The sequence below is a fragment of the Erithacus rubecula genome (genome assembly GCF_903797595.1).
Source record: "Erithacus rubecula genome assembly, chromosome: 23".
Taxonomy (NCBI): domain Eukaryota; kingdom Metazoa; phylum Chordata; class Aves; order Passeriformes; family Muscicapidae; genus Erithacus; species Erithacus rubecula.
The window spans coordinates 5,425,111-5,452,064 of record NC_136675.1 but is presented as its reverse complement, the minus strand read 5'-3'; the positions used below and the strand labels follow the sequence as shown (position 1 = coordinate 5,452,064).

At 45.4% G+C, this 26,954-nt stretch overlaps 1 protein-coding gene across 1 annotated transcript; it reads right to left on the bottom strand.

Moving 5' to 3' along the window:
- Positions 1-3,483: 3,483 nt before the first annotated feature.
- On the bottom strand, positions 3,484-24,900 carry SMAP2 (small ArfGAP2). The gene is made up of 10 exons (XM_079325861.1): positions 24,727-24,900; positions 14,098-14,231; positions 12,605-12,690; positions 11,564-11,642; positions 10,619-10,699; positions 10,109-10,187; positions 8,288-8,388; positions 7,028-7,193; positions 5,916-6,196; positions 3,484-4,606 (listed from the first exon to the last, which is right to left on the bottom strand). The coding sequence occupies exons 1-10, from the start codon at positions 24,827-24,829 to the stop codon at positions 4,487-4,489; spliced, it is 1,230 nt and encodes a 409-aa protein (XP_079181987.1). The 5' UTR covers positions 24,830-24,900; the 3' UTR covers positions 3,484-4,486.
- Positions 24,901-26,954: the final 2,054 nt, after the last annotated feature.

Here is a 26,954-nt window from a genome sequence, read left to right as displayed (position 1 = left end):
ATTTTGGGTGTGGGAAAACCCCGCTCACCTGAGGAACATTTTGGGTTTTAAAAGATTTGGAAAAGTGTCCAAATGTTGGTCTGGGTGTCTGAGGAACCTGCAGGTTGTGGGACCCCTGAGAATCCCTCAGGAACACCGGGATGGACTCCAGGAGAATCCAGGAGCTCCCAGTGCTCTGCTTGTTGCTATACCTCATCCTTTCCTGCATCCTTCCCTTTCCCCAATTTTCCATCCCTTCAGGACCCAGAGCTTGTGCACTCGACCACATCCAGGTTATTTTATTTTTTTTTAATTTTTTGTTTTGTTTTGTTTCCCTGTGGAATGAAAAGCAATCCATGATTGGGGTGGGCAATTCCCAATCCTGCTCCCTTTGGGATCTGAGCCCAAGGAAAGGGATCCAGGGCTGGAGGGATGATCCAGAGGGATCTCAGGGTTGGGGGGATGATCCAGAGGGATTCAGAACTGGAGGGATGATCCAGAGGGATCCCAGATCTGGATGGATGATCCAGAGGGATCCAGGGCTGGAGGGATGATCCAGAAGGATCCAGGGGGGATGATCCAGAGGGATCCAGGGTTGGGGGGATGATCCAGAGGGATCCAGGGGGGATGATCCAGAGGGATCCAGGGTTGGGGGGATGATCCAGAGGGATCCAGGGGGGATGATCCAGAGGGATTCAGAACTGGAGGGATGATCCAGAGGGATCCAGGGTTGGGGGGATGATCCAGAGGGATCCAGGGTTGGAGGGATGATCCAGAGGGATCCCAGAACTGGAGGGATGATCCAGAGGGATCCAGGGCTGGAGGGATGATCCAGAGGGATCCAGGGTTGGGGGGATGATCCAGAGGGATCCCAGATCTGGATGGATGATCCAGAGGGATCCAGGGTTGGGAGGATGATCCAGAGGGATCCAGAGCTCGGGGGATGATCCAGAGGGATCCAGAGCTGGAGGGATGATCCAGAGGGATCCAAGGGGGATGATCCAGAGGGATCCAGGGGGGATGATCCAGAGGGATCCAGGGGGGATGATCCAGAGGGATCCAAGGGGGATGATCCAGAGGGATCCAGGGGGGATGATCCAGAGGGATCCAGGGGGGATGATCCAGAGGGATCCAGGGGCTGGAGGGATGATCCCAAAGGATCCAGGGTTGGGGGGATGATCCAGACGGATCTCAGAGTTGGAGGGATGATCCAGAGGGATCCCTGTTCCCCTTTTCCATCCTCCCTGCCCCTCCAGGGCTGCCCTGAACCCCCAAAAACCCTCCCAGGGGTGGGAGTGGGGCTCAATTCCAAAATTCCAGCTCTGCTCTCATCCTTGGGAGGACACAGATCCCTCTCCAAATCCCTTAGAGGGGCACAGATCCTTTTCCAAATTGTTTTCCAAAACCCTTGGAGGGGCACAGATCCCTCTCCAAATAATTTTCCAAATCCTTGGAGGGGCACAAATCCTTTTCCAAAGTTCCTGGATGGCCAAGGAGCCTCTGGAGCAAAGTTCCCCTCCCCTGGGAGGACAATGCTGATCCCATTCCCTACAGGACCCCAAAAGGGAATTTTCCTCTTTCCCCTGAAGGAATTCCCCAATCCCAAAGGAATTCCTGATCCCAAAGGAATTCCCAATCCCAGGGGAAGCCCCTGAATGTTCAGAGCACTTTGAAGTTGGTGGCCTTGTTTTCTTAAAGGGCTTTGATCTTTTCCTGAAAGCAGAGAATCTTCCCCATCCCATCATCATCATCATCATCATCATCCCCAGCTCAGAATTCATCCCTGGAATGTTCAGGATGATCCAGGACTCTGGAATCTGTCATTAAGAGTTTACACCTAAAAAGCAAAATTGGGAATTTCTCCTGGAATTTGGGTTGGAAATAAAAGTAAAATAAAATAAAAACCCCTGAGGGGTTTTTAGGAGAAGGCAAAAATGAAGTTTGGGAATGTTGAGCCCATAAAAAAAAAAAAAAAAAAAAAATCTGGATTTCCATTCCAAATGGAGGGATTTTATGTATAATAAGGAATTTTTCAATCCAGCTTCCCCCTCAAATGTTTGAGAGGGAATAAAAGTGAATTGTGGAATTCCAGACTGGTTTGAGTCTATTAAAAATAAAATAAAAGGGAATAAAAGGGTGGGAATGATGAGGAGTTAAAGGCAAAAAATTCCAAACCTTTGGAAGCTGAGGCTGAAAGGGGTGAAAATGCAAAACCCCAAAAATCCCTCACATTTTCCTCAAATCCCCCAAAATCTGCATGGAAAGGGATCACCAAGAGAGGTGGGGAATCATCAGAACTTAATTAACCACCAGTTAATTGGCACTAAATGAGAAGTGAGAGCTGAGGGGGAAAACCAGAACCAGGGGAAGAATTTTATTGGATATTTTAGGATTTTTGGGATTCCCAATCAATGCTAAACTCAATTTAATGACAGATTCCTCCCATTCCACAACTCCACCCTCCCCAAAAAATCCCCAGGGAAGGGGAGAACTGGAGCAGCTCCAAGAGAAGGGGATGGGTTTGGGATGGCTACAGAAAAATGAGAATATTTAAAAAAAAAAAAAAAAAAACCAAAACCGAAAAAAATGGAATTTTCTACCTGTGTCCTGTCCTGTTTTCTATGTGTGTGGTCCTTTCTTAAATGTCAAACTTGTATTTTTGTGGTTTCTATCTGCAGGACTGATGGCTCTGAGGGCGCACGTTGTTTTGTAAAATATTCCTGATGTTTTTCCTTCCCCCCCCAAAAATAAATTAAAAAATAAAAAAAAAAAGGGAGGAAAAGTTGAATTATTCACCTTTTAATTGGCTTTGCATGTACAGTAATTGGGGCAGCAAGTGGAGATGATTAAAGCCAGCTTGAAACATTTTTTTTTGTGCTTGAGTTGAATTTTTTTCCCCCACAAAAAAAAAAAAAAATCCACAACTTCTCATGGATAATCTGAAAAAGGGAAATGGGATAAAAATTCTTTTTTTTCCCCCCTGGAAATAGCAGGTTTGATTAGAGGAAATAAATCCTATAATGAATAAAAGCACACCCTGGTTTGCAAATCCCAAAAAGAAAAATGGGAAGGGGCAGGAAAATGGGGAGTGGGATTTATTTTGGGATGGAATTCCCAGGGAAGCTGTGGCTGCTGGAAATCTGGAATTGCACCCAAACCATCCTGGAATTCCAAAATTCTCTGGTTTTTTCCCCTGTTCTTTCACATTTTTGGATGAGCCTAAACAAGGTTTTGTTAAACCTGAGTTTCAAATAATGGAATTAAAGCTGGGATGAAAGAATTGAGTCCCAGGAGCTGCAGGAATTCTGCTCCACCTTCCCCCCATGCCAAAGCTGAGGGCTTTGTATATAAAAGTGTCAAACTTTGGATTCTTCCAGACCTGGCTGTGCTCCCTCAGCTCCCTGGCATTTGGGACAGAGCCTGAACCAGAGGGAATCCAGGCTGATTTTTGGGATGAAATTCCCTAAATTCCCACACCTGGAGTGACCACCAGCACCAGAGGAGTCCACTGCAATATTTTATTTGGGAATTTACATATCCACAGGAGAGAGCAGACCACAAGTCCGACTTCTTGCTGAATTTTTGAAGCAGTTTTGGGTTCTACTGGAGATGAGAAAAGAAATCTGCCTAAGATTAAAATGTCCCAAGCGAGCCAGGAAAGGAGGGGAACCAGGATTTTACACAGGAGCAACGACAACAAGAACAAAACAAAACAAAAAATACATGGAAAAAAAAAAAAAAGTATAAATTAGGATGTCAGAATCATTATTAAAAGTGTAAGAAAACTTGCACAGGGCTCTGAGCCCTGGAGAATGAACTCTGGTTTAGATTGTTAGAAGTGAAAATTCCCCATCAAATCCCAACAGCAGCCAGAAAATTCCCTCTGTGCAGTGCAAGTTTGTCACATTCCATGGGCTGTGCCCCCACTCTGGGCGAGATTCCTGCTTGCTCAGGGGGGTGGGACAGGGCTTTGGTTCCAAGGAGGGTGGGGGCAGGGAGGAGGTAGCAAGTCTTGCTTGCCCCTGGGCTCAGCTTAAATCCTAAATCCAGTTCCTCAGCACCAAACGAGGTTCCCCCACCCCAAAAAAACAACAACAAAAATAAATCTAACACTGGCATTGAAGTGAGGAATTCTCTGGGCAGGGTTGAATCCAGATTTCCAGGTTCTGTTGCAGATTTGCCACCTGTGCCCAGGTGCCCAGCAGGGCATCAAGTGCTACCCAGGAGCTCAGGGGGAGCTCAGTGCAGGGAGGGATCCCCTCCCTCCCCATGTGCATTGACTGTGCTGGGGACACAGCTGTCCCCGTGCCTGTGACAGTGGGAAGGCAGAGATGGAGCTCAGGGATGAAAAAAAAAAATAATAAAAATATCAGTTTCAGGTTGGAGGGTGGAGAGAGGGGGGTTGGCTCTCCAAACCTGAAAAGGGAAAAAAAAACAAAAAGAAAAGCCCTGAATGTCTGATGGAGCAGGTTTGGAGAACAGAAGAAAGGCAGAAATGGTCATGGGCTCATTTCCACAGAGAGGGGTTGCTGCCCTGGGCTGCTCCTCCTCCTCCTCCCATGGACTGGCCATAGCCCAGCATCCCATTGGATCCATAGAAGTTCATCCCAGCCATCTGCTGGGTCACCTGCAAACAGGACAGGAGATGGTCAGGGCTGGTTTGTGGCTCCCAAAAATAGCAGAGCCCTAAAGGGGAGCAGGGGGTGGCAACAACCCAGCATGGGAGGATTTCAGGGCAGGATGGAAACCAGCAGGAATTTCTGCATGGAAAGGGTGGCCAGACCTTGGAATTACCCAGTAAAGTTTAGAAGTTTGGTGTGGGAGGATTTCCCAACAGGCAGGAATTGGTCAGGCTTGAGAATTACCCAGGGAAATTTGGAGTTCCCAGGTATGGGAGGATTTCAGGGCAGGATGGAGATCAGCAGGAATTCCTGCATGGAAAGGGTGGTGAAGCTCTGGAATCACCCAGAAAAGTTTGGAACCCTCAGGTGTGGGAGGATTTCAGGGCAGGATGGAAACCAGCAGGAATTCTTGCATGGAAAGAGTGGCCAGACCTTGGAATTACCCAGAAAATTTGGAAATTTGGTGTGGGAGGATTTCAGGGCAGGATGGACATCAGCAGGGATTTCTGCATGGAAATAGTGGCCAGAACTTGGAATTACCCAGAAAAATTTGGAAGTTTGGTGTGGGAGGATTTCAGGGCAGGCTGGAGATCAGCAGGAATTGGTCAGGCCTTGGAATTACCCAAGGGAAATTTGGAGTCCCCAGGTATGGGAGGATTTCAAGGCAGGCTGGAGATCAGCAGGAATTCCTGCATGGAAAGTGTGGCCAGACTTTGGAATTACCCAGAAAAATCTGGAAGTTTGGTGTGGGAGGATTTCACAACAGGCAGGAATTGGCCAGGCCTTGGAATTACCCAAGGGAAATTTGGAGACCCCAGGTATGGGAGGATTTCAAGGCAGGCTGGAGATCAGCAGGAATTCCTGCATGGAAAGTGTGGCCAGACTTTGGAACTACCCAGAAAAATTTGGAAGTTTGGTGTGGGAGGATTTCCCAACAGGCAGGAATTGGCCAGGCCTTGGAATTACCCAAGGGAAATTTGGAGACCCCAGGTATGGGAGGATTTCAAGGCAGGCTGGAGATCAGCAGGAATTCCTGCATGGAAAGTGTGGCCAGACTTTGGAATTACCCAGAAAAATTTGGAAGTTTGGTGTGGCAGGAATTGGCCAGGCTTGAGAATTACCCAAATTTGGAATCCCCACCCCTGCAGGTGCTCAGTGCTCTGGGCTGGCAGATGAAGTTGGGACGGGACTCAGAATTCTTTTCCAACCAGGGATCCCACCATCCCCAGCCTCTCCCACCACACCCTGCCCCCTCACCCCCCAAACCCCTTCCCAGGAAAAGCCAAGGCAAGCCTCCACCTGCCTCCCCCTCACCTGGGCCAGGTTCCAGTGCAGCTGCTGTGCTGGCTGCACCCCGAAGACGGGCGGGGGCACGGCGTAGCCCGGCGGCTGCGCCCCCAGCACCCCGCTGGCCACCCCCAGCACGCTGCCCACGTAGCCTGCAGGGATGGCCACAGGGGCCACCATGCCTGCAGCCCCAGGCTGGGCCAGCATGCCCACGGATGGGGCCACCATGCCCCCCATCAGGCTGCTGGAGGGAGGAACGGCCGGGAAGGAGGGGTAGGGAGCGGCGGGATAACCCATGAACATCGGCCCTGGGGAGGAGGAACGGGAGAAAGAATCAGCACAGGGGCTGCAGGGGCACAGCTCCAGGCACAGCCTGCCTGGGAGACACAGCCTGAGATGCTCCTTGGGCTGCTCACGGCTCTCAACAAAGATGGAGAGGGAATTTGGGAAGGGAGGTGTGGGAATGGGTTCCTGGCGCCAGAGGGGAGGGTTGGGTTGGATAGTGGGGAGGAATTCCCTGATCCCAGTGCAGGGCTGGGTTGGATAGTGGGGAGGAATTCCCTGATTCCTAATGAAGAGGTGGGTTGGATATTGGGGAGGAATTCCCTGATTCCTGATGAAGGGTTGGGTTGGATATTGGGGAGGAATTCCCTGATTCCTAATGAAGAGGTGGGTTGGATACTGGGGAGGAATTCCCTGATCCCAGTGCAGGGTTGGGTTGGATATTGGGGAGGAATTCCCTGATTCCTAATGAAGGGTTGGGTTGGATATTGGGGAGGAATTCCCTGATCCTACTGCAGGGTTGGATTGGATACTGGGGAGGAATTCCCTGATCCTACTGCAGGGTTGGATTGGATACTGGGGAGGAATTCCCTGATCCCAGTGCAGGGCTGGGTTGGATACTGGGGAGGAATTCTTCCTTCCTGACTCCCAGTTCCAGAGGAGAGGATTGGGCTGGATATTGGGAAGGAATTCTCTTTCCCTGATTCCCAGTACAGGTCTGGAACAGTCCCTTCCCACCCACCCCATTCTGGGATTCTCCCACCCACACATTCCCACTTCTGGAAGTTTCTCAGCTCCCAGGACACCCCACCCACCCTCCCCTGGTGCCCTGCAGGTGCCAGCCCAGCCAGGGTTACCTTGTGCTGGCACCTGGGATGTTTGGGAGCCATAGAGGGACAGGATGGAGTCTTTGGAGAGCTGCTTCTTCCCCACCTCCTCCCCTTTGCCTCCAGGCTCCGGGAACAGGTTCAGGTTTTCAGGAACAGAGCCAGCACTTCCAGAGGTTGGCATGGAGCCAACGACCTGGGACAAAGGGACAGGATCAGGGGAAAATGGGGAACACCCACCACATCCAGGGACCTGGGACAAAGGGACAGGATCAGGGGAAAATGGGGAATATCTATCACATCCAGGGACCTGGGACAAAGGGACAGGATCAGGGGAAAATGGGGAACACCCACCACATCCAGGGACCTGGGACAAAGGGACAGGATCAGGGGAAAATGGGGAATATCTATCACATCCAGGGACCTGGGACAAAGGGACAGGATCAGGGGAAAATAGGGAACACCCATCACATCCAGGGACCTGGGACAAAGGGACAGGATCAGGGGAAAATGGGGAATATCTATCACATCCAGGGACCTGGGACAAAGGGACAGGATCAGGGGAAAATGGGGAATATCTATCACATCCAGGGACCTGGGACAAAGGGACAGGATCAGGGGAAAATGGGGAACACCCACCACATCCAGGGACCTGGGAAAAAGGGACAGGATCAGGGGAAAATGGGGAACACCTACCACATCCAGGGACCTGGGACAAAGGGACAGGATCAGGGGAAAATAGGGAACACCCACCACATCCAGGGACCTGGGACAAAGGGACAGGATCAGGGGAAAATGGGGAATATCTATCACATCCAGGGACCTGGGACAAAGGGACAGGATCAGGGGAAAATAGGGAACACCCACCACATCCTGGGACAAAGGGACAGGATCAGGGGAAAAAGGGGAACACCCACAGACATCCAGGGATGTGCTGGAGTGGGTCAGGATGGAGCCAATACCTGGGACAAAGGGAGAGGAACAGGGCAAAATCCAGCACCAGGGAAAATGGGGAATATCCACCCATATCCAGGGATGTCCTGGGGGTGATGGTTTCAACAGGGAGGATTTTGGGATTTAATTAAGGGGAATTTAGATGCAGAAAGGTTTAGGGCAGACAATTGAAAGAGTGGCACAGCATTCCCAGATGGGAATCCCTGCAGGTGTCCAAGGCTGGAGCACCTGCACAGTGCAAGATGCTCCTGCTCTTTACCACCCCCTCCATCCCAAATCATCCCGTGGTTCCACCACCCAGCCAGGCTTTCCCAAGCACCAGCACTCCCAGCTCACCTTCCTGGAGTCTGAGCTGGATCCCATGGATGCAAACAGGTCCAGGTCCTTCTCCAGGCTGCTGGGCCGGCCGTTGGTGACAGGCGTGGTCACTGGAGCATCTGCAGGGACACACAGACACGTCCTGCTGTCCCTGTCCCCAGCCTGGGGACACCCCTGTGCCACCAGCACCACCACACCCTCCTCAGCATCTTGGCTTAGTTTAGGTTTGTTCATTTTAATATTCTGCCTTGGGTTGCAATACAGGATGTGACCAAAAGTTTGTGGATTCTGTCACCATCTGTTAAACCAGGTGTGGCAGTGACCCTTATCTCCATGGAGATATCCTCTGCTAATGGGCCATCTTTAAACCAGCTGGGCAATCATCTTTATCTTCCCACAGCCCATCCTCCCTCCAGGAGATATCTCCTGTTAATGGGCCATTGTTTAAAACTGGGTGTGGCAGTGATTCTTATCCCTGTGGGAATTATCTCCTGTTAATGGGCTATTGTTTAAAACTGGGTGTGGCAGTGATCTTTATCTCCTGGCACACATTATCTGCTAATGGGCCATCTTTAAACCAGCTGGGCAATCATCTTTATCTTCCCACAGCCCATCCTCCCTCCAGGAGATATCTCCTGTTCATGGCCATTGAGTCCCAGTGCATGACTGATAAAATTCCATCATCCCACTGGGAGATGCTCCACCCAGGGGAGGAGACAAACATTTCCTACTCAGATTAAAACTGAGATTTTGAACACCAGAGCAGTTTTTTCCACTGGATTCCAGAGCAAAGCCAGACCTTTCCACATCATCCCTGCACCTTCAGAGGAAACTGCACCTTCTCCAGGAGCACTGCTCCAGCTGAACCACATCTGCCCCTGCAGGAGGATGCAGCCACCATGGAATGGGACTGTGCCACCACCCTGACTGACTGACTGTGTCAGCTTGGATTCTGACTCTGGCAGTGTTTTGGGATTGTTCTTTGTAATACTGTATTTCTATTTTAATTTTCCTAGTAAAGAACTGTTATTCCTATTCCCATATCTTTGCCTGAGAGCTCCTTTATTTCAAAATGATAATAATTTGGAGGGAGGGGGTTTGCATTCTCCATTTCAAAGAGAAGCTCCTGCCTTTTTTGGCAGACACCTGTCCTTCAAAGCAGGCCATATACTTAATTTTCTGTTGTGGGATAGGATGATAGGATTAGGAGTAAAAACAAGGCAGGTTTAAAATTTAAAAGGGTATAAAAGAAGAGATTTATTAACGACATAAAGAAAATTAGAAATCTGAAATAAAATTTCCAGATTATTCCCTCTTCCCCCTCCACTTCCCACATTTCTTAACAACACACAGAGATACTTTAGTTAGTTTTTCACTCAAATTATTATTTCAGTTTACTTTAGAGAAGTTTTTTTTTCTTGTTTTGCACACAGGAATCTTTTCCAAGAGAAGAACAAAATTCTCTCGATTTTTCACATTCATAATTTGCATTGTGAAAATCTTCAAATTGTGAAACTCCTCCCACCTTCCCAGAGCTGTGCTTGTGGGCCATGTTAAACTTATTTTTAAGTATTACTTTTAATGGGAAGCTGTTTAAACATAAAAGTTTTCTTTATCTCTTTTTTTTTTTTTTTTTCCAAATCTCTCTGTTCATACTTCATTCTCCAGAACAGAAATTTCCTTTCCCTTGGGGCAAAGCATCTTTTTCTTAAACACTTTAACCCCCTCTTTATTTTTTTTTTTTTTTTACAGGAACATTACTGCAGGTTTCCTGGAATTATTCAAAATTAGCATTAAAACTCCTCAAATCCCCACAATTTCTACACCAATTTCTCTTACCCAGACCCAGCAAATCCATGACTGGCTCAGATTTGGGGGAACTTTTCCTGGATTGCTGTGTTTCATCTTTCTTTTGAGGCTGGGGGAAAAAAGAAACAACACAAATCTTGTGCAGCTTTGTGATATGTCAAAAGTTTTAACAAGATTAATTTAAAAATAAATTCTAAATAATTTTTTCCCAATGGATTTAAATCAAAAATAAAAGCAAAATTCTCTTCGCTCTTCCAAAATGAGAATTTCAGAGCGAACATTCCCAAGTTTTTTTATCCCAGTGGGTTGTGAAATCCAAACAGGCTCTAAAAGCAGCTGCTGGAGGTGGAAAAAAAAAAAATCAGCAGGGAAAAAGCTGAATTCCAACCTACACATCTGCTCAGTGTCTGGGGAGCAGAGCAAAACAAGCTCCCAGCAGGGACTCCAAACACCCAGGCTGTGACTGAGGCCACAAAAATGCTCCTGGAATCCCTCAGCTCTGGATCCACAACTGCTCCATCAATTCCTTCCTGACCTTACCATTTTCACCTTCTCAAAGATGATGGGCTCCAGTTTTCTTTCTGACTCGTTGCTCCTTTTCCATTTGTCGTCTTTTTCTTTCTGGGAGGGAAAAAAAATAAAATCATTGATATGAAAGAATTCTGATTACAGCAAGAAAAAGATCACACCCAGTGCTGTTAATGATCTAAAATCCTTCAGATTTCAAATCCCTCAGAAACAGCTGATTTTGAGGTAAAATTTGAACTTTTCCTGCTCTGAGCAAGGAATGGGATAAAAATCTTGCATTATTCCATCCAATCATTATCCCTGCACATTTATTTCCTGTCTTCCATCCACACAAATCAAAAAGATCCAAGAGGGAAGAAAGTAGGAATTTAAACAATTTTGTTGTCCTTAAAAAAAAAAAAAAAAAAAAAAAAAAATCACTGATATGAGAGAAAAATTCTGATTAGACCAAGAAAAAGGTGATGATGTTACTGATCTAAAATCCTTCAGAAACAGCTGATTTTGAGGTAAAATTTGAACTTTTCCTGCCCTGAGCAAGGAATGGGATAAAAATCTTCCAATATTTCCTCCAATCATTATCCTTGGAGATCTCCATCCACACAAACCAATCAGAAGAAATCAGAAATTTAAACCACAAAAAAAAACCTCCAACCCCTGGAGCTCTGCCATGTCTGTGACCCTGATTTTTCTTTTTAATTTATTTTTTTCCTGGATAACCTGGAAGATTCCCTATAAAAAAAAACCCACTCAGCATCTTCAAATCTCAATTCTGGGCAAAAATTCCCTCCATGAAGTTCAGGCAGCCCTGGAGAAGAGATTGCCCTTGACCCAAAAAAAAAGGGGCAATTTATTAATTGAAATTTATTTAACTTATTAATTCATTTATTTAGTCGATTTAATTGCAATTTCAGCTGATTTAATTTATTTTTCATCACTCATTCCCACCTCCAGACTCACCCTGAAGGTGTTGATGTCGATGCTTCTGTCCATGTATTTTTTCTTCTCATATTTATCTCGGATAAAACTCTCCACAGCTCTACAGCAGCTGGTTAAGGACAAAGGATTCCAGAATAGAAACCTTATTTGACAGGGAGGAACAAGGTACAGGCTGTAACTAAATTAAATCATTGTTTAAAGAGCATTTCCAGCAGTAACTTTCTTAAAATAATTTACTGCTGGATCTCAACTCTTTTTTTTTTTTTTTTTTTTTTTTTTTTTTTTTTTTTTGCCTGTGGGTTATTCCAGGTTATTTCAGTGCTACAAAAAGGGAATTAAATCAGGATTTAGGCTCTTGTTGTGTTTTCTTCATTTATTTTTCTTTTTATTTGCCCCAAGCACATTGAGCATCCTGCACCTTAGATTAAAACTCCAAAAATTATGATGGAAAGGTGTTTTTGTTGTTTTTTTTTTTAAGGTTCACATCATGATATCCCTGTTTACTCAACATTCCTGCAAGGTGGGAGTTAAAAATTCCATCAGAGCATCCCAGCCTGGTTTGGGTTGGGAGGGACACCTTAAATCCCAAAATCCCAGGTTGTTCCAAGCTCCATCCAGTTTAGGAAACACTTCCAAGGATGGGGGAACCACAAATTTTCTGGGAAATCCTATTCCAGGAGGAATTCCTGCCCCAAAATCCCATATTCCTGCCCCTTCAGTGGGAACCCAGCCCCTTGATCCTGTCCTTTGAAAATCATCTTTCTTGTAGCTCCTTCAGGTCCTGGAAGGCCACAATTAGGTCTCCATGGAACCTTTGGAATATTCAGATTTTTTTTTTTTTGGAAAATCCAAGCCTTTGGAATATTCAGATGTTTTTTTGTTTTTTTTAATTCAACCCTCCAGGTTTCCAAAACCTGCAGCATCCTCTTGAGGTGGATTGTCCCAGTTCTCCACCCTCCAAACTCTGCAGCAATTCCTTCATTCCCAGGGAACTCCTCCTCAACCACACAGCTCCAGGATGGAAAATTCCATGTTTTTTTTCCAGGAAATAAAAAAGGATGCTGGTCTGTCTGGGGCCTCCTGAAGTTCTCAGGCAGGTAAGCTTCATACAGACGATTGGCTTTGCCATTCCCCATCTCCTGCACGCACTGAAATCCAAAAAAATTCCTTGAAATTTTCCTTTTCCTGGATATAAAAGCATCCCAGAGAAGAGAAATCAATTTAGCCTCTGGAAATCCCTGGGAAGCAGCTCCAGGCAGGGACTGGTGATTGATCCTGCAGCTCCTCCAGTTTTACTCTCTGCTGTTTGTGGAGGATGTTTTCCCTCCCAACTTGTCCCAACTGGAATTCCTCTTTCTCCTCCATTTCCTGCATTTTTTTGGGTTATCCTGGCTTGGTTTAGTTTGAAATTTATGAAGCTCCACTAACAAAAAAACCAAAACAAAACCAAACCCAACCCAACAAAACCAAAAACCAAAACCAAACCAAACCAAAACCAACTCAAACCCAACCCAACCCAACCCAACCCAACGAAATCCAACAAAATCAAACCCAACCCAATCCAACTAAACCCAACCAAACCCAATCAAATCCAACCAAACCAAGCCCAACCAAAACCAAACCCAACCCAACAAAACCAAAAACCAAAACCAAACCAAATCAAAACCAACCCAAACCCAACCAAATCCAACAAAATCCAACCGAAACGCAACCAAACCAACCCAACCAAATCAAACCAAACCCAACCCAACCCAACAAAATCAAACCCAAACCCAACTCAACCCAACAAAACCAAAAACCAAGATAGAACCAAACCAATCCAAACCAAACCCAACAGAACCCAACCAAACCCAACCCAACCAGATCCAACAAAAACCCAACCAAACCCAACCTAACTCAACAGAACCCAACAAAATCAAACCAAACCCAATCCAACCAAACCCAACCAAACCCAACCTAACCCAACAAAATCAAACCCAAACCAACCAAACCAAACCCAACCAAAACCAAACCCAACCCAACAAAACCAAAAACCGAATCAGAATCAAACGAATCCAAACCAACAAAACCAATCCAACCAAACCCAACCCAATCCAACTAAACCCAACTAAACCAAACCCAACCAAACCAAACCCAACCCAATCCAACTAAACCCAACCCAACCAAACCCAACCCAATCCAACTAAACGCAGACCAACCCAACCAAACCAAACCCAACCCAGTCCAACTAAACCCAACCCAACCAAACCAAACCCAACCAAAGCAAATCCAACCCAACCAATCCCAACCAAAACCAAGCCCAACCCAACCAAACAAAACCAAAAGAGAATCAAACCAATCCAAACCCAACAAAACCAACCCAACCAAACCCAACTAAACCAAATTAAACCCAACCAACCCAAACCCCAAAACCAACAAACCCCCCAAAACAACAACAACAAAACCACAAGAAACTCCACGAAAAACAACAAAAAACCCCCAAACCAAATTTAAAAAAACAAACAAAAAAACCATAAAAAAACCCCAAATCCTCCCAGTGTTATTCCAGCCCTCACCTGAATCTGTTCCTGTGTCCACTGGTCGAGGTTGACAGATTTGACCCTGGATATGTGAACCCCCAGGTTCCTGTGGATCCCAGCACAGCGGATGCAGATGAACACCCCAATATTCCAGGATGCCCATCGTGGCCCTGGCAACAGACAGAAAAGTGTTTCCCACCAGTCCAACCTTTTTTTAAAATTTTTTTTTTGCTTGGAGCAACTGGGAAACTGCACCAAGTGAACTGGGATTGAGGCCTTTGGATTCCCATCCAGGCTGGAAATTGGAATTTCACATCCGGATGTTCCAAGTCATTATCCTTGAGGAATTATTGCCTCCCTCTTCCACCCACACAAACCAGCTCCAAGAGGAAGAGGCAGGAAAAGAGGAATTTAAACCACCCAAAAAACAACTCCCAGAGCTCTGCTGTGTGATCCTGATTTTTTTTTTTTTTTTGCTTTTTAAAATTTTTTTTCTGGATAACCTGAAGATTCCCTACAGCAAAAACCCACTCAGCATCTTCAGTGCTGGGCAGGAATTCCCAGCTGAGCCCAGGATTTCAACCCAAAACCAATCCCAGCCCAAGGAATGATCAGTTCACTCCACAGTTTCCACAGCTCTGATGGAAATTCCTGGTTTGTCATGCAGGACAGCTCCAAGGTGTGGATGGGAGATCATGCCAGGGATTAAAAAATAAAAACTAAATAAATACCCAAAAGGGAAAGATATCAAGGAGCTCAGATGGACTCAGTGCATCCAGGGAATTCCCCAGAGATCCACAGGAATTCCCACCCCTCTCCCAGCCAGGCCAGACCCTCAATCCTGCTGAATCTTTTAGGAATATTTTAAAATTAAACCTCTCAGCTCCCAGCACAAACTGGTGTCCCAGTGCATGGGGGAACTGGGAAAACACAGAATTAGGGATCAAACAGCCTCCACCAGCCTTTTCCCACACATTTCTCTGGATGATGAAGAGTTATCCTGCTTTTCTTGCCACAGCTAAAATAGCAGAGCCTCGAGTTAATGAGAGGGAGGTGGGAGGGGGAAGAGGGGGAAAGTGCAATTTCAAAGCCCTAAAAAAGCAGAGCTGCATTTGAGATGCTGTTAACAATTTAATTCCCATTCCTGGGCAAAGCCTGGAGCATCCTGAGGGATTTGGGGCTGATAATCAGAGCACAGGTATCCTCTGACAGGGAACTCACTGCAAAACTGATTTTATTAAATTCCTATTTGTCATTTTCCTGCTTTCCCCCCCTCTCCAGGAATGACCTTTGGGAATGATAATTTATTTTATTACCTCCTTGATTATCAAATCAAACCCCACAACAGCACCACCTAAAAACACCCCCCCAAAAAAAAAAACCAAACTGAGAATAAAACCTTTTAACCAGGATCCTTCCTGTGATTTTTTTTTTTACCCAGAATTCTGTCCCAGACCCACCCCCAGGGCTCTAACGTGAGACTGCTGCAAGGATTATCATGAGATTCAAGGTTAGATTTAAACTCCAGATAAATTTAGCCCCTGATAGGACTAAAAGGATTTAAGGGGGTAATCAGCTCACTGGGTTTGTCACATGGACCAGCTCAAGCCACCACAACCTCCCACTAAAACATGACTCAGGGATGGTGTCACATCCTCCTGCTGCTCCAGTGTCCCCTCTGGGGTCTGGGAAATCCCAGCTGGAATCTGCTGCAACTCCTAAATTCAATTTTTGGGAGAGCCAGAGTGGAGCAGCTTTGTTATATTGAAAATTAAAATGAATATTTAGGTGGTTTTTTTTTAATTCCTCCCAGCAATAAACACATTATACAACCAGGGGTGAGCTCTTCCCTGGGGAGATTCCAGCTGGGATTTGGGTGTCAGAAGGGAATAGAGGAGTTGGGGGGTGTGGGGTTGGTTTTATTCCAGAGATTTTCACAAATTGTGACTCCAAAAGTTCAGAGTTCCACAGGGAAAAAAATCTGGATTTTCCAAAATATTCCCTGCAGCCACAGCAAACCCTGGTGGGGTCAGGTTGAATCCAACATCTCAAATACCCAGATTAACCAAACCAACATTTTAACCTCCAAATGCCTTCTAAAAAAATCTTTTAAAATGTCTCCTAAAGCCCTGAGTTTGTGGAAAGGGTTTTAAAAAGATATTTCATTTTAAGAAGGTGCTGCAGGGAATAGAGGATGTGGGGTTGGTTTTATTCAGAGATTTTCACAAATTGTGACCCCAGAACTTCAGGAGGGATTCCAGAGTTATACAGGGGAAAAAAAAAATCTGGATTTTCCAAAATATTTCCTGCAGCCACAGCAAAGCCTGGTGGGGTCAGGTTGGATTCAAAATCCCAAACACCCAGATTAACCAAACCAACATTTTAACCTCCAAATGCCTTCTAAAAAAAAAAAAAAAAATCTTTTAAACTGTCTCCTAAATCTCTGAATTTGTGGGAGGGGGAAGGGTTTGGTGCAGATGTAAACAACCTCCCACTTCCCTCTTCTCCACACTGAAACATCTCCCACTAAAAAAATCTCCCTGCAGCTCAAATTTGGCTTTTTTTGGGGGGTTTTAGGTTTATTTTTTTGCAGGAATTTCCTGAGGGTTTCACAGCTCAAGGTGAAATCAAAAAACCCCCAGGTGGCATCTCCAGATGTGATTTCACCCTGTGCTGCTGTTTCTCACTTCCCCAAAAAAAAACCCAACCTCAGCTCAGACTCTGCATAAAATAAAAATAAAAAAATAACAAAAAAAGCCTGGGTTGGAGTTTAAAATAATTTGTTTTTCTGAGAAAAATGAGTTTATCTCAATAAATAACAGGGTAGTTTAATCAGCTCTGCTGAGCTGCCTGGAATAATTATCACACCTCCCAAAAATTGGGCACACCCTGATAAATCACCCAGCACTTCACCCTCCTGGCTCAGAAAATTATGGATTTTTCTCCCCCTAAAAAAAAAAAAAAAGGGTTGAGGACAAGGCCAGAAAAAAATTCAGCACCTTAAACCATTAAAAAGAAAAAAGAAATTAATTGTTTCTTGCATAAATCCTCTGGTTGATGTTTTAAAATCAATTCCCCTGAGGCTGAGAAGCCTCAGAGCCACCAGGCTGAAATTTGGGAATTTGGAATTATGGAAATTTGGAATTATGGAAATCTGGGAATTTGGAATTATGGAAATTTGGGAGTTTGGAATCATGGAAATTTGGATTTATGGAAATCTGGGAATTTGGAATGATGGAAATTTGGAATCATGGAAAGTTGGATTTATGGAAATCTGGGAATTTGGAATGATGGAAATTTGGAATCATGGAAATTTGGATTTATGGAAATCTGGGAATTTGGAATGATGGAAATTTGGAATCATGGAAAGTTGGATTTATGGAAATCTGGGAATTTGGAATGATGGAAATTTGGGAATTTGGAATCATGGAAATTTGGATTTATGGAAATCTGGGAATTTGGAATGATGGAAATTTGGAATCATGGAAAGTTGGATTTATGGAAATCTGGGAATTTGGAATGATGGAAATTTGGGAATTTGGAATCATGGAAATTTGGATTTATGGAAATCTGGGAATTTGGAATGATGGAAATTTGGGAATTTGGAATCATGGAAATTTGGGAATTTGGAATCATGGAAATTTGGATTTATGGAAATCTGGGAATTTGGAATGATGGAAATCTGGGAATTTGGAATGATGGAAATCTGAGAATTTGCTCCAGTGCCTCCACTTTAATCTCAGTTTTATGGATAATTTTATGGAAATAAATCATCTAAGGAAAACAAAACCACCTGGCACCAACCCTGCCCTGCTCTGAAATCCTGATTTCACCTCCTGGATTGAGGGGAGCATCAATTTGGAATAAGAATCCCAAAATTTCTCATTTTTCAGAGCTCTGGCCCAGGATTTAGGTTGGCTCAGACCCCCTGGGATCATTCCCAGCCTGCAGGGATCCCTTGCTCACTGAATTTTTATTTCCATTTTTTCCTGAATATTTGGGTGCATTCCCAAGGGGTTCAGGAGACAATTGAGAATTTTTATTTCTTTCCAAAATAAACCCACCAGTGCCCACCTTCATTAATGCCCCAAGGGCTGCTGAACAATCTGAATAATTGACAAAAAAAAAATCCTAATTCCATTTAAAACCCCCAATTAATTCCTAATTTTTAATTTCCAGCCTGGCTGCAGGATGAGCTCCAGAGCATCCCTTGCTCACTGAATTTTTATTTCCATTTTTTTTTTTAATATTTGGGTGCATTCCCAAGGGGTTCAGGAGATAATTCCAGAATTTTATTTTTCTTTCCAAAATAAATCCCACACCCCAATCCAGCTCCATTCCCAACCCTCATTAATGCTCCAAGGGCAGCTGAACAATCTGAATAATTGAAAGAAAAAAAATCCTAATTCCATTTAAAACCCCTAATTAATTCCTAATTTTCAACTCCCAGCCTGGAATGGTTTTAGTGGATTCACTCCTCACCCTTTAATCAGGCACCAAATTCTGGCCCCAAGTTGCTGAGGAGATTTTTAGGGTTTTTTTTTTTTATTTTTTTTTTTTAGTAGTAATAATTCTGCAGAAAGTGTTTAAAAAGGTTAAATTTGAAAATATAGAAAGCATTAAAAATAAAATTAAGTAATAAAAAATAGAAAAAAAAAAGAAAAGGAATTGATAAATAAATAAATAAATAAATAAATGGGAAAAAATAAAATCAAAACTAAATTTTTTTTTTTTTTTTTTTTTTTTTTGCCAAATGAAGGAAAAAAAAAAAAATCCAAATTTCAAGAGGTTCCTCTGCTTTGTGGTTTCCCTGTTCTGGAATAAAATTGCTCAAGGATTTCCTGCCCAGAACTGTGACAAAAATTCTCTTGCAAAATTTCCTCTGCTCTGAGCTGGAAATGTCAATTCTGCATTTCCAGGATTTTGGGGAACCAAAGGAAATTCTAAAAAATCTGCTTGAATCAGCCTCAGGATCTCTAAATTATCTTTAGATAGATAAATATATAAAAATATATATTATATATAAAAAATATATATTATATAAGATAATATATATAGTATATACATAATGTATATAATATATATTATAATTATATATATAATATGCATTATATAATACATAAAAGATAAAAAAATATATAGATATATGGGTATGAAATAGAAATAAATATATATAATAGAAATAAAAATAGATATATAAAATAGAAATTTATATATATAATATATGTAAAATAGAAATAAAATAGGTATATATATATGAAATAGAAATAAATATATATAATAGAAATAAAAATAGATATATATAAAATAGAAAATTATATATACATAATATATAAAAAATAGAAATAAATTTTATTTTATTTTTCTCTTTAATTTTAATTTTATTTTTATTTATGGGGGAGCTTTCTTAATTTTTTATTTTCTTTTATCTTAATTGTATTTTATTTTACTTTATTTTATTTTTATTTATTTTATTTAAATTGCATTTTACTTGATTTTATTTTATTTTATATTTTATTTTATATTTAATTTTATTTAATTTAAATTTTATTTTTTCTCCACTGCCCAGGTGGGTCACAGGCAGCCCAGGTGCTGCTGCTCTGAGGACTCAACCTTATTGAGATGAAACTCCCAGAGGAACAAAGTGAATTTTAAAACATTTCCACTTCATGCACCAACCCCTGAGATCAGAAAAGCAGAAAAATCCCAAATATTATGGGATAGCTGAGAATCCCAATCCACAGACAAGGCTGAGCTTCCTCCCCATCCCACATTCCCTGAGCCAAACTCAGCAGTTCCAGCCTCAATTTTGATTTTTTTTTAAAGCTGCACCTGCCCTGCCACCCATGGGATCCTTGTCCCATTCAGCAATTTAAACATTTCCTCCTGGAATTGCTCTGACTGCAAAGGAAATTCAGTTGGTCACACTAATTTTCAGGGAATTTTTGCTTTGGATTAACAAGAATTAGGCTGGAGTAAAGCAGAAGATAATTCCCAAATTTACTGGAAATCAACTTCCTCACACCACCTAAAGCAGCCCCAAGATTTTCCCCTTTTCCATCCCATATTTATCCATTTGTCAGCATCCCCCTTCCCATATTTATCCATTTTTATCCATATCCCATTTGTATCCATATTTATCCATATTTATCCATATCCCATTTATCCCATTTGTAACCATATTTATCCATATCCAATTTATCCCATATGTATCCATTTTTATCCATATCCCATATTTATCCATTTTTATCCATATTTATCCATATCCCATTTGTATCCATATTTATCCATATCCCATTTATCCCATTTTTATCCTTATCCCATATTTATCCATTTTTATCCATATCCCATTTATCCATTTTTATCCATATTTATCCATATCCCATTTATCCCATTTTTATCCATATCCCATATTTATCCATACCCCATTTGTATCCATATTTATCCATATCCCATATTTATCCATATCCCATTTATCCCATTTTTATCCATATCCCATTTATCCCATTTTTGTCCTTATTTATCCATATCCCATTTATCCCATTTTTATCCATATCCCATTTATCCCATTTTTGTCCTTATTTATCCATATCCCATTTATCCCATTTTTATCCATATTTATCCATTTCTCAGCAATTTTTTTGGCTGAAAATTTTGATTTATGAATTCAGCAGCACTTCTCCCACCAGGGATGGATTTAGGGCTGGCACCCACGGATCTCACAAGACAAAGGGATGAAGGGAAAAACCCAAAAAAACCCAAAAAAACCCCAAAGGGGAGCACAGGGCAACCTGAACCTGCTGGAGTTTGTCCCACTCCAAAGTCACCACGGGATCCATGGAAGCTGCAGGAGCCAGGAGGGGAAAATTTGGGACAAGGAGAAAACCAAATTAGGTGGACAGGCAGCAATTAATCCACTTTGAGGGAATTTTATAATTTTTTTTTGTTTAATCACATTTTTCCCTCCCTAAACCATCCCAGCTCCAGGCAGGGAATTTGATGTTGGATGCTCAGCTCTGTTATCTCACACAAATAAAAATATCACCACCTATCTTGGTTTTTTTTTTCCAGCAAAAATCTCCCAGGAGTGGATTTTAACTCAGAAAAATCTCTTATTTCCCCCAGACACCAAGCTGGTAATAAAAAGAGGAAGAAGCAGTGAAAAAAATTTTACTCAATTTCCTGCAAAACAAGAAGCAGCAAAAACACCCTGAGATTTCACAGAAAAGCTGGGTTTGGGTGGGCAGGACCTTAAAACTCATTTATTTATTTATATATATATAAATAAATAGAAAAAAATATTTATATATATATAAAAAATTAGAAATAAACCATCTCTGAATAGAAATTTCCACCTCTGCCATGGGCATTCCCACCACCCAGGTTGTTCCAGTCATTGCAGAAAAAATAAGTTTTGTTTCCAGATATCCAGAGCTCCTTTCCCCAGGCACAGTGGGATGTTGTGGTTATTGCTAGAGCCCAAAAATTCACCAAAAATACCAAAACTGCCCCAAAACTGCAGCAAATCCTTGGTGGTCTAAGCAGACACAGCTTCATTCACCAAAAATATTAAAATTGCCCCAAAACTATCCCAAAATTGCCCAAATTCCTTGGAGCTCCAGGCAGTGACAGCTCTATTCACCAAAAAAAAAAAATACCAAAAATGTCCCTAAATTGCCCCAAAATTGCCCCAGTTCCCTGGAGCTCCAGGCAGACAGGGCTCCATTCACCAAAAATGCCAAAACTGTCCCAAAACCTGCCCCCCAAAAATCCCAAAACTGCCCCAAAACCTGCCCTAAAAATCCCAAAACTGCCCCAAAATCTGCCCTAAAAATCCCAAAACTGCCCCAAAACCCGCCCCAAAAATCCCAAAACTGCCCCAAAACCTGCCCCAAAAATCCCAAAACCTGCCCCAAAAATATCAAAACTGTCCTAAAACCTGCCCTAAAAATCCCAAAACTGCCCCAAAACCTGCCCCAAAAATCCCAAAACTGCCCCAAAACCTGCCCCCAAAAATCCCAAAAACTGCCCCAAAAACTGCCCCAAAAATGCCAAAACTGTCCCAAAACCTGCCCCCAAAAAATCCCAAAACTGCCCCAAAAATGCCAAAACTGTCCTAAAACCTGCTCCCAAAAATCCCAAACTGTCCCAAAACCTGCCCCAAAAATCCCAAAATTGCCCTCAAATTGCCTCAAAATTGCAGCAATTCCTTGGAACTCCATTCACCAAAAATCCCAAAATTGCCCCAAAATTTCCCCAATTCCCTGGAGCTGCAGGCAGTCAGGGCTCCCCTGGCCACACATGCCCTGCAGGTGGAGATTTCAAATTCAGGAATCTCATTAGTGCAGGGGGTAATTAGTGGATCAGATAACCCCAGTTGCTCTCCAGGACTGCTGCAATCCATTTTTGGAAAGGCTGAACTTCACCTACAAGTTCATTATGATGATAATTATTAATTAATTCTGCATTTCCAGCACGTGCTGTGACCAGGAGGAGCTGCACCAACTCCATCACCCAAAGCCTGTGGGCTTGAATTTATTCCCATTTTGGTGGAATTTGGGTTGGGAAATTGAAATAAAGGAAATTATTTTGTGCCTTTAGGGCACAAGAAATAAAGGATTGGAGGGGAAATATCCTGATCTCCATCCCCGTGCTCCAGGCAGGTGGGATGGATGAGGTTATTGTGGTTTAGGGGTTTTTAGGGGTGAAAAGGAATCATAATTATCTGATTTTTAAAGTTGTTCAAGAGGGTTTTTGAGGTCACACTGAGGTGATCAATTTTTTTTTTTGTTTACAGATGGATTTGGCCAATCCCTTCCCCAAGTTCATTTCCAGCAGTTCTTGGGCAACAAGGCTCAAGTCCAGATCTCCAAGTGATTACAGCAACTCATTAAAATGAGATTTTTGGGCAACTTTTAACTCTTCTGCTGCAGGAAAACAAAGCAGCAACCACAGGGGACAAGGAACAACTGGATTCCTTTGTTTTATCGTCTGGAATTCAAACATTTCCTTTTCTCAGATAGATCAGGGTCACAGCATGCCTGGGAATCAGAAAAACATGGAATGGTTTGGGTTGGGAGAGACCTTAAAGCTCCTCCTGTCCCTTCCACCATCCCAGGGTGGCCTTGGGTGATTCCAGGGATGGGGCAGCCAAAAATTCCTGTGGTGTGATGGGGGGAAAAAAAACAGTGGGAAAGGAAGAAGAGGGCAAAAATCTGGAATTTCTCCAGCGAGGTTCCAGCCCCTGCCCTGTCCTGTGCTCACATTCCAGCCCTGGGGACAGGATGTGACTCCCCAGCTGGAATTCCCTCAATTAACTCCACAGCCTTTCCAGGTTCCTCTTCTTCCTCCTCCAGGAGATTCCCCCCACCCTGGGGGGTTTCCTGGGATTCCCTCGGGGGGATTTGGGGTCGTTCCCTGCCCATCTCCCCCCCACCCCCAGAGTGACTCGCACCAAATCCAGCTGTGCTGCAGCCAAACATCTGGGGGTTTTCCCCCAAAAATACCGTGTTCCTTCCTCCAAAACCAGCCTGCTGTCTGCCCCAAACCACGGCGTTCTTTCCCCCAAAACCACCGGGTTCTTTCCCCCAAAACCACCGGGTTCTTTCCCCCAAAACCACCGGGTTCTCTCTCACGAATATACCCCGTTCTGCCTCCCAAACCACGGAGCTTCTTCCCCTAAAACTATTCTCTATTCTCGCCCTAAAAGCCATCCTGCTCCTGACCCCAAACTCACCCTGCTCTCGATCCCAAAACCACCCTGTTCTTGCCCCCCAAAACTCACCCTGCTCTTGACCCCAAACCCACCCCGTTCTTGACCCCAAACCACGGCGTTCTTTCCCCCAAAACATGGAGCTCTTTTCCCCTAAAATCACCGGGGTCTTTCCATCAAAATCACCCTATTCTCGTCCCAAACTCACCTTGTTCTCTGCCCCAAACCCACCCCGTTCTGTACCCCAAACCCCCCCGTTCTGTACCCCAAACCCACCCCCTTCTCGCCCCCAACCCCCCCCTATTCTCTGCCCCAAAACCCATCCTATTCTCGCCCCCAATCCCCCCGTTCTCTCGCCTACAATCCCCCCGTTCTGTGCCCCAATCCCCCCGTTCCCTTCCCCAATCCCCCCGTCCCCCCCCAATCCCCCCGTTCCTCCCCAATCCCCCGTTCTCGCCCCCAATCCCCCGTTCTCCTCCCCAATCCCCCCGTTCTCTTCCCCAATTCCCCGTTCTCGCCCCAATCCCCCCGTTCTCTGCCCCAATTCCCCGTTCTCGCCCCAATCCCCCCGTCCCCCCCCAATCCCCCCCTTCTCTGCCCCAATCCCCCGTTCTCCTCCCCAATCCCCCCGTTCTCTGCCCCAATCCCCCCGTTCTCGCCCCCAATCCCCCGTCCCCCCCCAATCCCCCCGTCCCCCCCCAATCCCCCGTTCTCGCCCCCAATCCCCCGTTCTCGCCCCCAATCCCCGCCGCCTCCGCCTCCCCGCACAAACCCCGTAACCGCCGGGTCAGCACCGTTATCCCCCCGCTCCTCCCGGCACAAACCCAACCCACAAAACCCAACCGGGGCTGCCCGAGCCTCGGGGGAGCGGCGGCACCGGGAGCACCGAGCGGCGAGGCCGGTGATGGGGGGGCGCATCCGCCGCCGCAGGCCCCGCCGCCCATCCGCGCTACCTTTGGCCTGGCAGTCGGCGCAGAACTTGTTCTCGTCCTCGGCCAGCAGCCCGGCCAGCACCGCCTGGTAGCGCTCCACGTCCCGCACCGATTTTCCCGTCATGGCGCGGCCGGCGCTGCCCGCCCGCGGGTCACGGCCGGCCCGCCCGCTTCCTGCTTCCGCTATGGGCGGGGCTCCGCCAGGGGGAGGAGCCAATCAGAGCCGGCCCAGCGCGGCAACGCCCCCACGGAGATGCGGCAGCGCTGAGCGATGATTGGCTGCGGCGCGCGTGCGGGAGCCAATGGGGAGAGAGGGGCGGGGTCAGCGGGGTATGAATGGGGAGGGTCACGTGGTGTGAATGGGGGGACAATGGGGGGGGGGGGGACAGGCAGGGAATGGGGGACACAGGGGAGCGGGGGTGATGGCCGGGGGCACACAGGGGTGATGGGAGGGAGGTTTGTGGGAGCTATGGGGAGATGGGTGGGGTACAGGGATGCTGGGTGGGGGATTTTGGGGGGTTCCGGGGTGCTAGGAGTGCTGGGTGGGGGTACAGGGATGCTGGGTGGGGGATTTTGGGGGTCCCTGGAGTTCTGGGTGGGAGGTTTGTGGGAGCTATGGGGCGATGGGTGGGGTCCAGGGATGCTGGGTGGGGGATTTTGGGGGGCTCACGGGTGCTGGGTGGGGGATTTTGGGGGGTTCCGGGGTGCTAGGAGTGCTGGGTGGGGGTACAGGGATGCTGGGTGGGGGATTTTGGGGGTCCCTGGAGTTCTGGGTGGGAGGTTTGTGGGAGCTATGGGGAGATGGGTGGGGGTACAGGGATGCTGGATGGGGGTTTGGGGGGCTCACGGGTACTGGGTGGGGGATTTTGGGGGGCTCAGGTGTGCTGGGTGGGAGGTTTATGGGGGGCTATGGGATGTTTGGTGGGGGTACAGGGATGCTGCAGGGTTTTTGGGGTGCTGGACAGGGGATTTTGGGGGAGCCTGGGGTGCTGGGTGAGGGATTTTGGGGGACCCTGGGGTGCTGTCCCTTGGGCTGGAGGGGGACCTGGCGGTGCAGGGAGCTGGGGGCGTAGGAGAGAATTTCAGGACCCGAAAATCTGCGATAAAACGAGCAATGGCACCGACAGCAGACAAAAATCTGCCACTGAAGGACTCTGAGAAACAGCCAGAATTACATAACCCTGCTCAAAGTGACACTCGTGTCCCACAAAGGGACAGTGCTGGGACACTTTCACAAACCAGTTCCACAAAAACAAAAAAACATACACACACACACACACAAAAAAAAAAAAAAAAAAAAAAAAAAAAAAAAGAGTTTGGTTTACCTTCTTTTAATTTGGGAAATAATTAAAAAGTCTGACTGATTGAATTGAAATAAGATGTAAAAACATGAAAGATAAAGATTTTCTTCACCGTATAAAAAGTCATTTGTGATGCCAGTTCGGTATGAAAGGAATAATGGGAGCCCATCTTGCATTATGATATCAAAGAGTTAAAAAAATTAAAGGAGGAGGAGGAGGAGGAGGAGGAAATGGCCAGGATGAATCATCCCCTGTTCCCTGGGAATGGGGGGCGGCTGCTGGGGAAGGTGGGGATGGAAAAGGGGATGGGAATGAAAACTGGGAATGGGGATGGGGATGGGAATGGGAATGAAAACTGGGAATGGGGATGGGAATGAAAACTGGGAATGGGGATGGGGAATGGGAATGGGGATGGGAATGGGAATGAAAACTGGGAATGGGGATGGGAATGGGAATGAAAACTGGGAATGGGAATGGGGATGGGAATGGGAATGAAAACTGGGAATGGGAATGGGGATGGGAATGGGAATGGGAATGAAAACTGGGAATGGGAATGGGGATGAAAACTGGGAATGGGAATGGGAATGGGGATGGGGATGGGAATGAAAACTGGGAATGGGGATGGGAATGGGAATGGGAACAGGAATGGGAATGGGAATAGGAACTGGAAATGGGAACGGGATTCTGTCCCCACGGTGCCAAATCCTGTCCCCACCGTGCCAAATTCTGTCCCCACGGTGCCAAATCCCGTCCCCACCGTGCCAAATCCCGTCCTCACTGTGCCAAATCCCGTCCCCACCGTGCCAAATCCTGTCCCCACCGTGCCAAATTCTGTCCCCACTGTGCCAAATCCTGTCCCCACTGTGCCAAATCCCGTCCCCACCGTGTCAAATCCCGTCCCCACCATGCCAAATTCTGTCCCCACGGTGCCAAATTCTGTCCCCACTG

Excerpts from the sequence above, each read along its gene's own strand:
- SMAP2 (XM_079325861.1), bottom strand. The coding sequence starts at position 24,829 with ATGACGGGAAAATCGGTGCGGGACGTGGAGCGCTACCAGGCGGTGCTG. Across the intron at positions 11,643-12,604 it reads AGGAGGCCCCAGACAGACCA|AGCTGTGGAGAGTTTTATCC; the intron begins GCATCCTTTTTT and ends CAGCTGCTGTAG. Across the intron at positions 8,389-10,108 it reads CATGGATTTGCTGGGTCTGG|ATGCTCCAGTGACCACGCCT; the intron begins GTAAGAGAAATT and ends GTGTCCCTGCAG.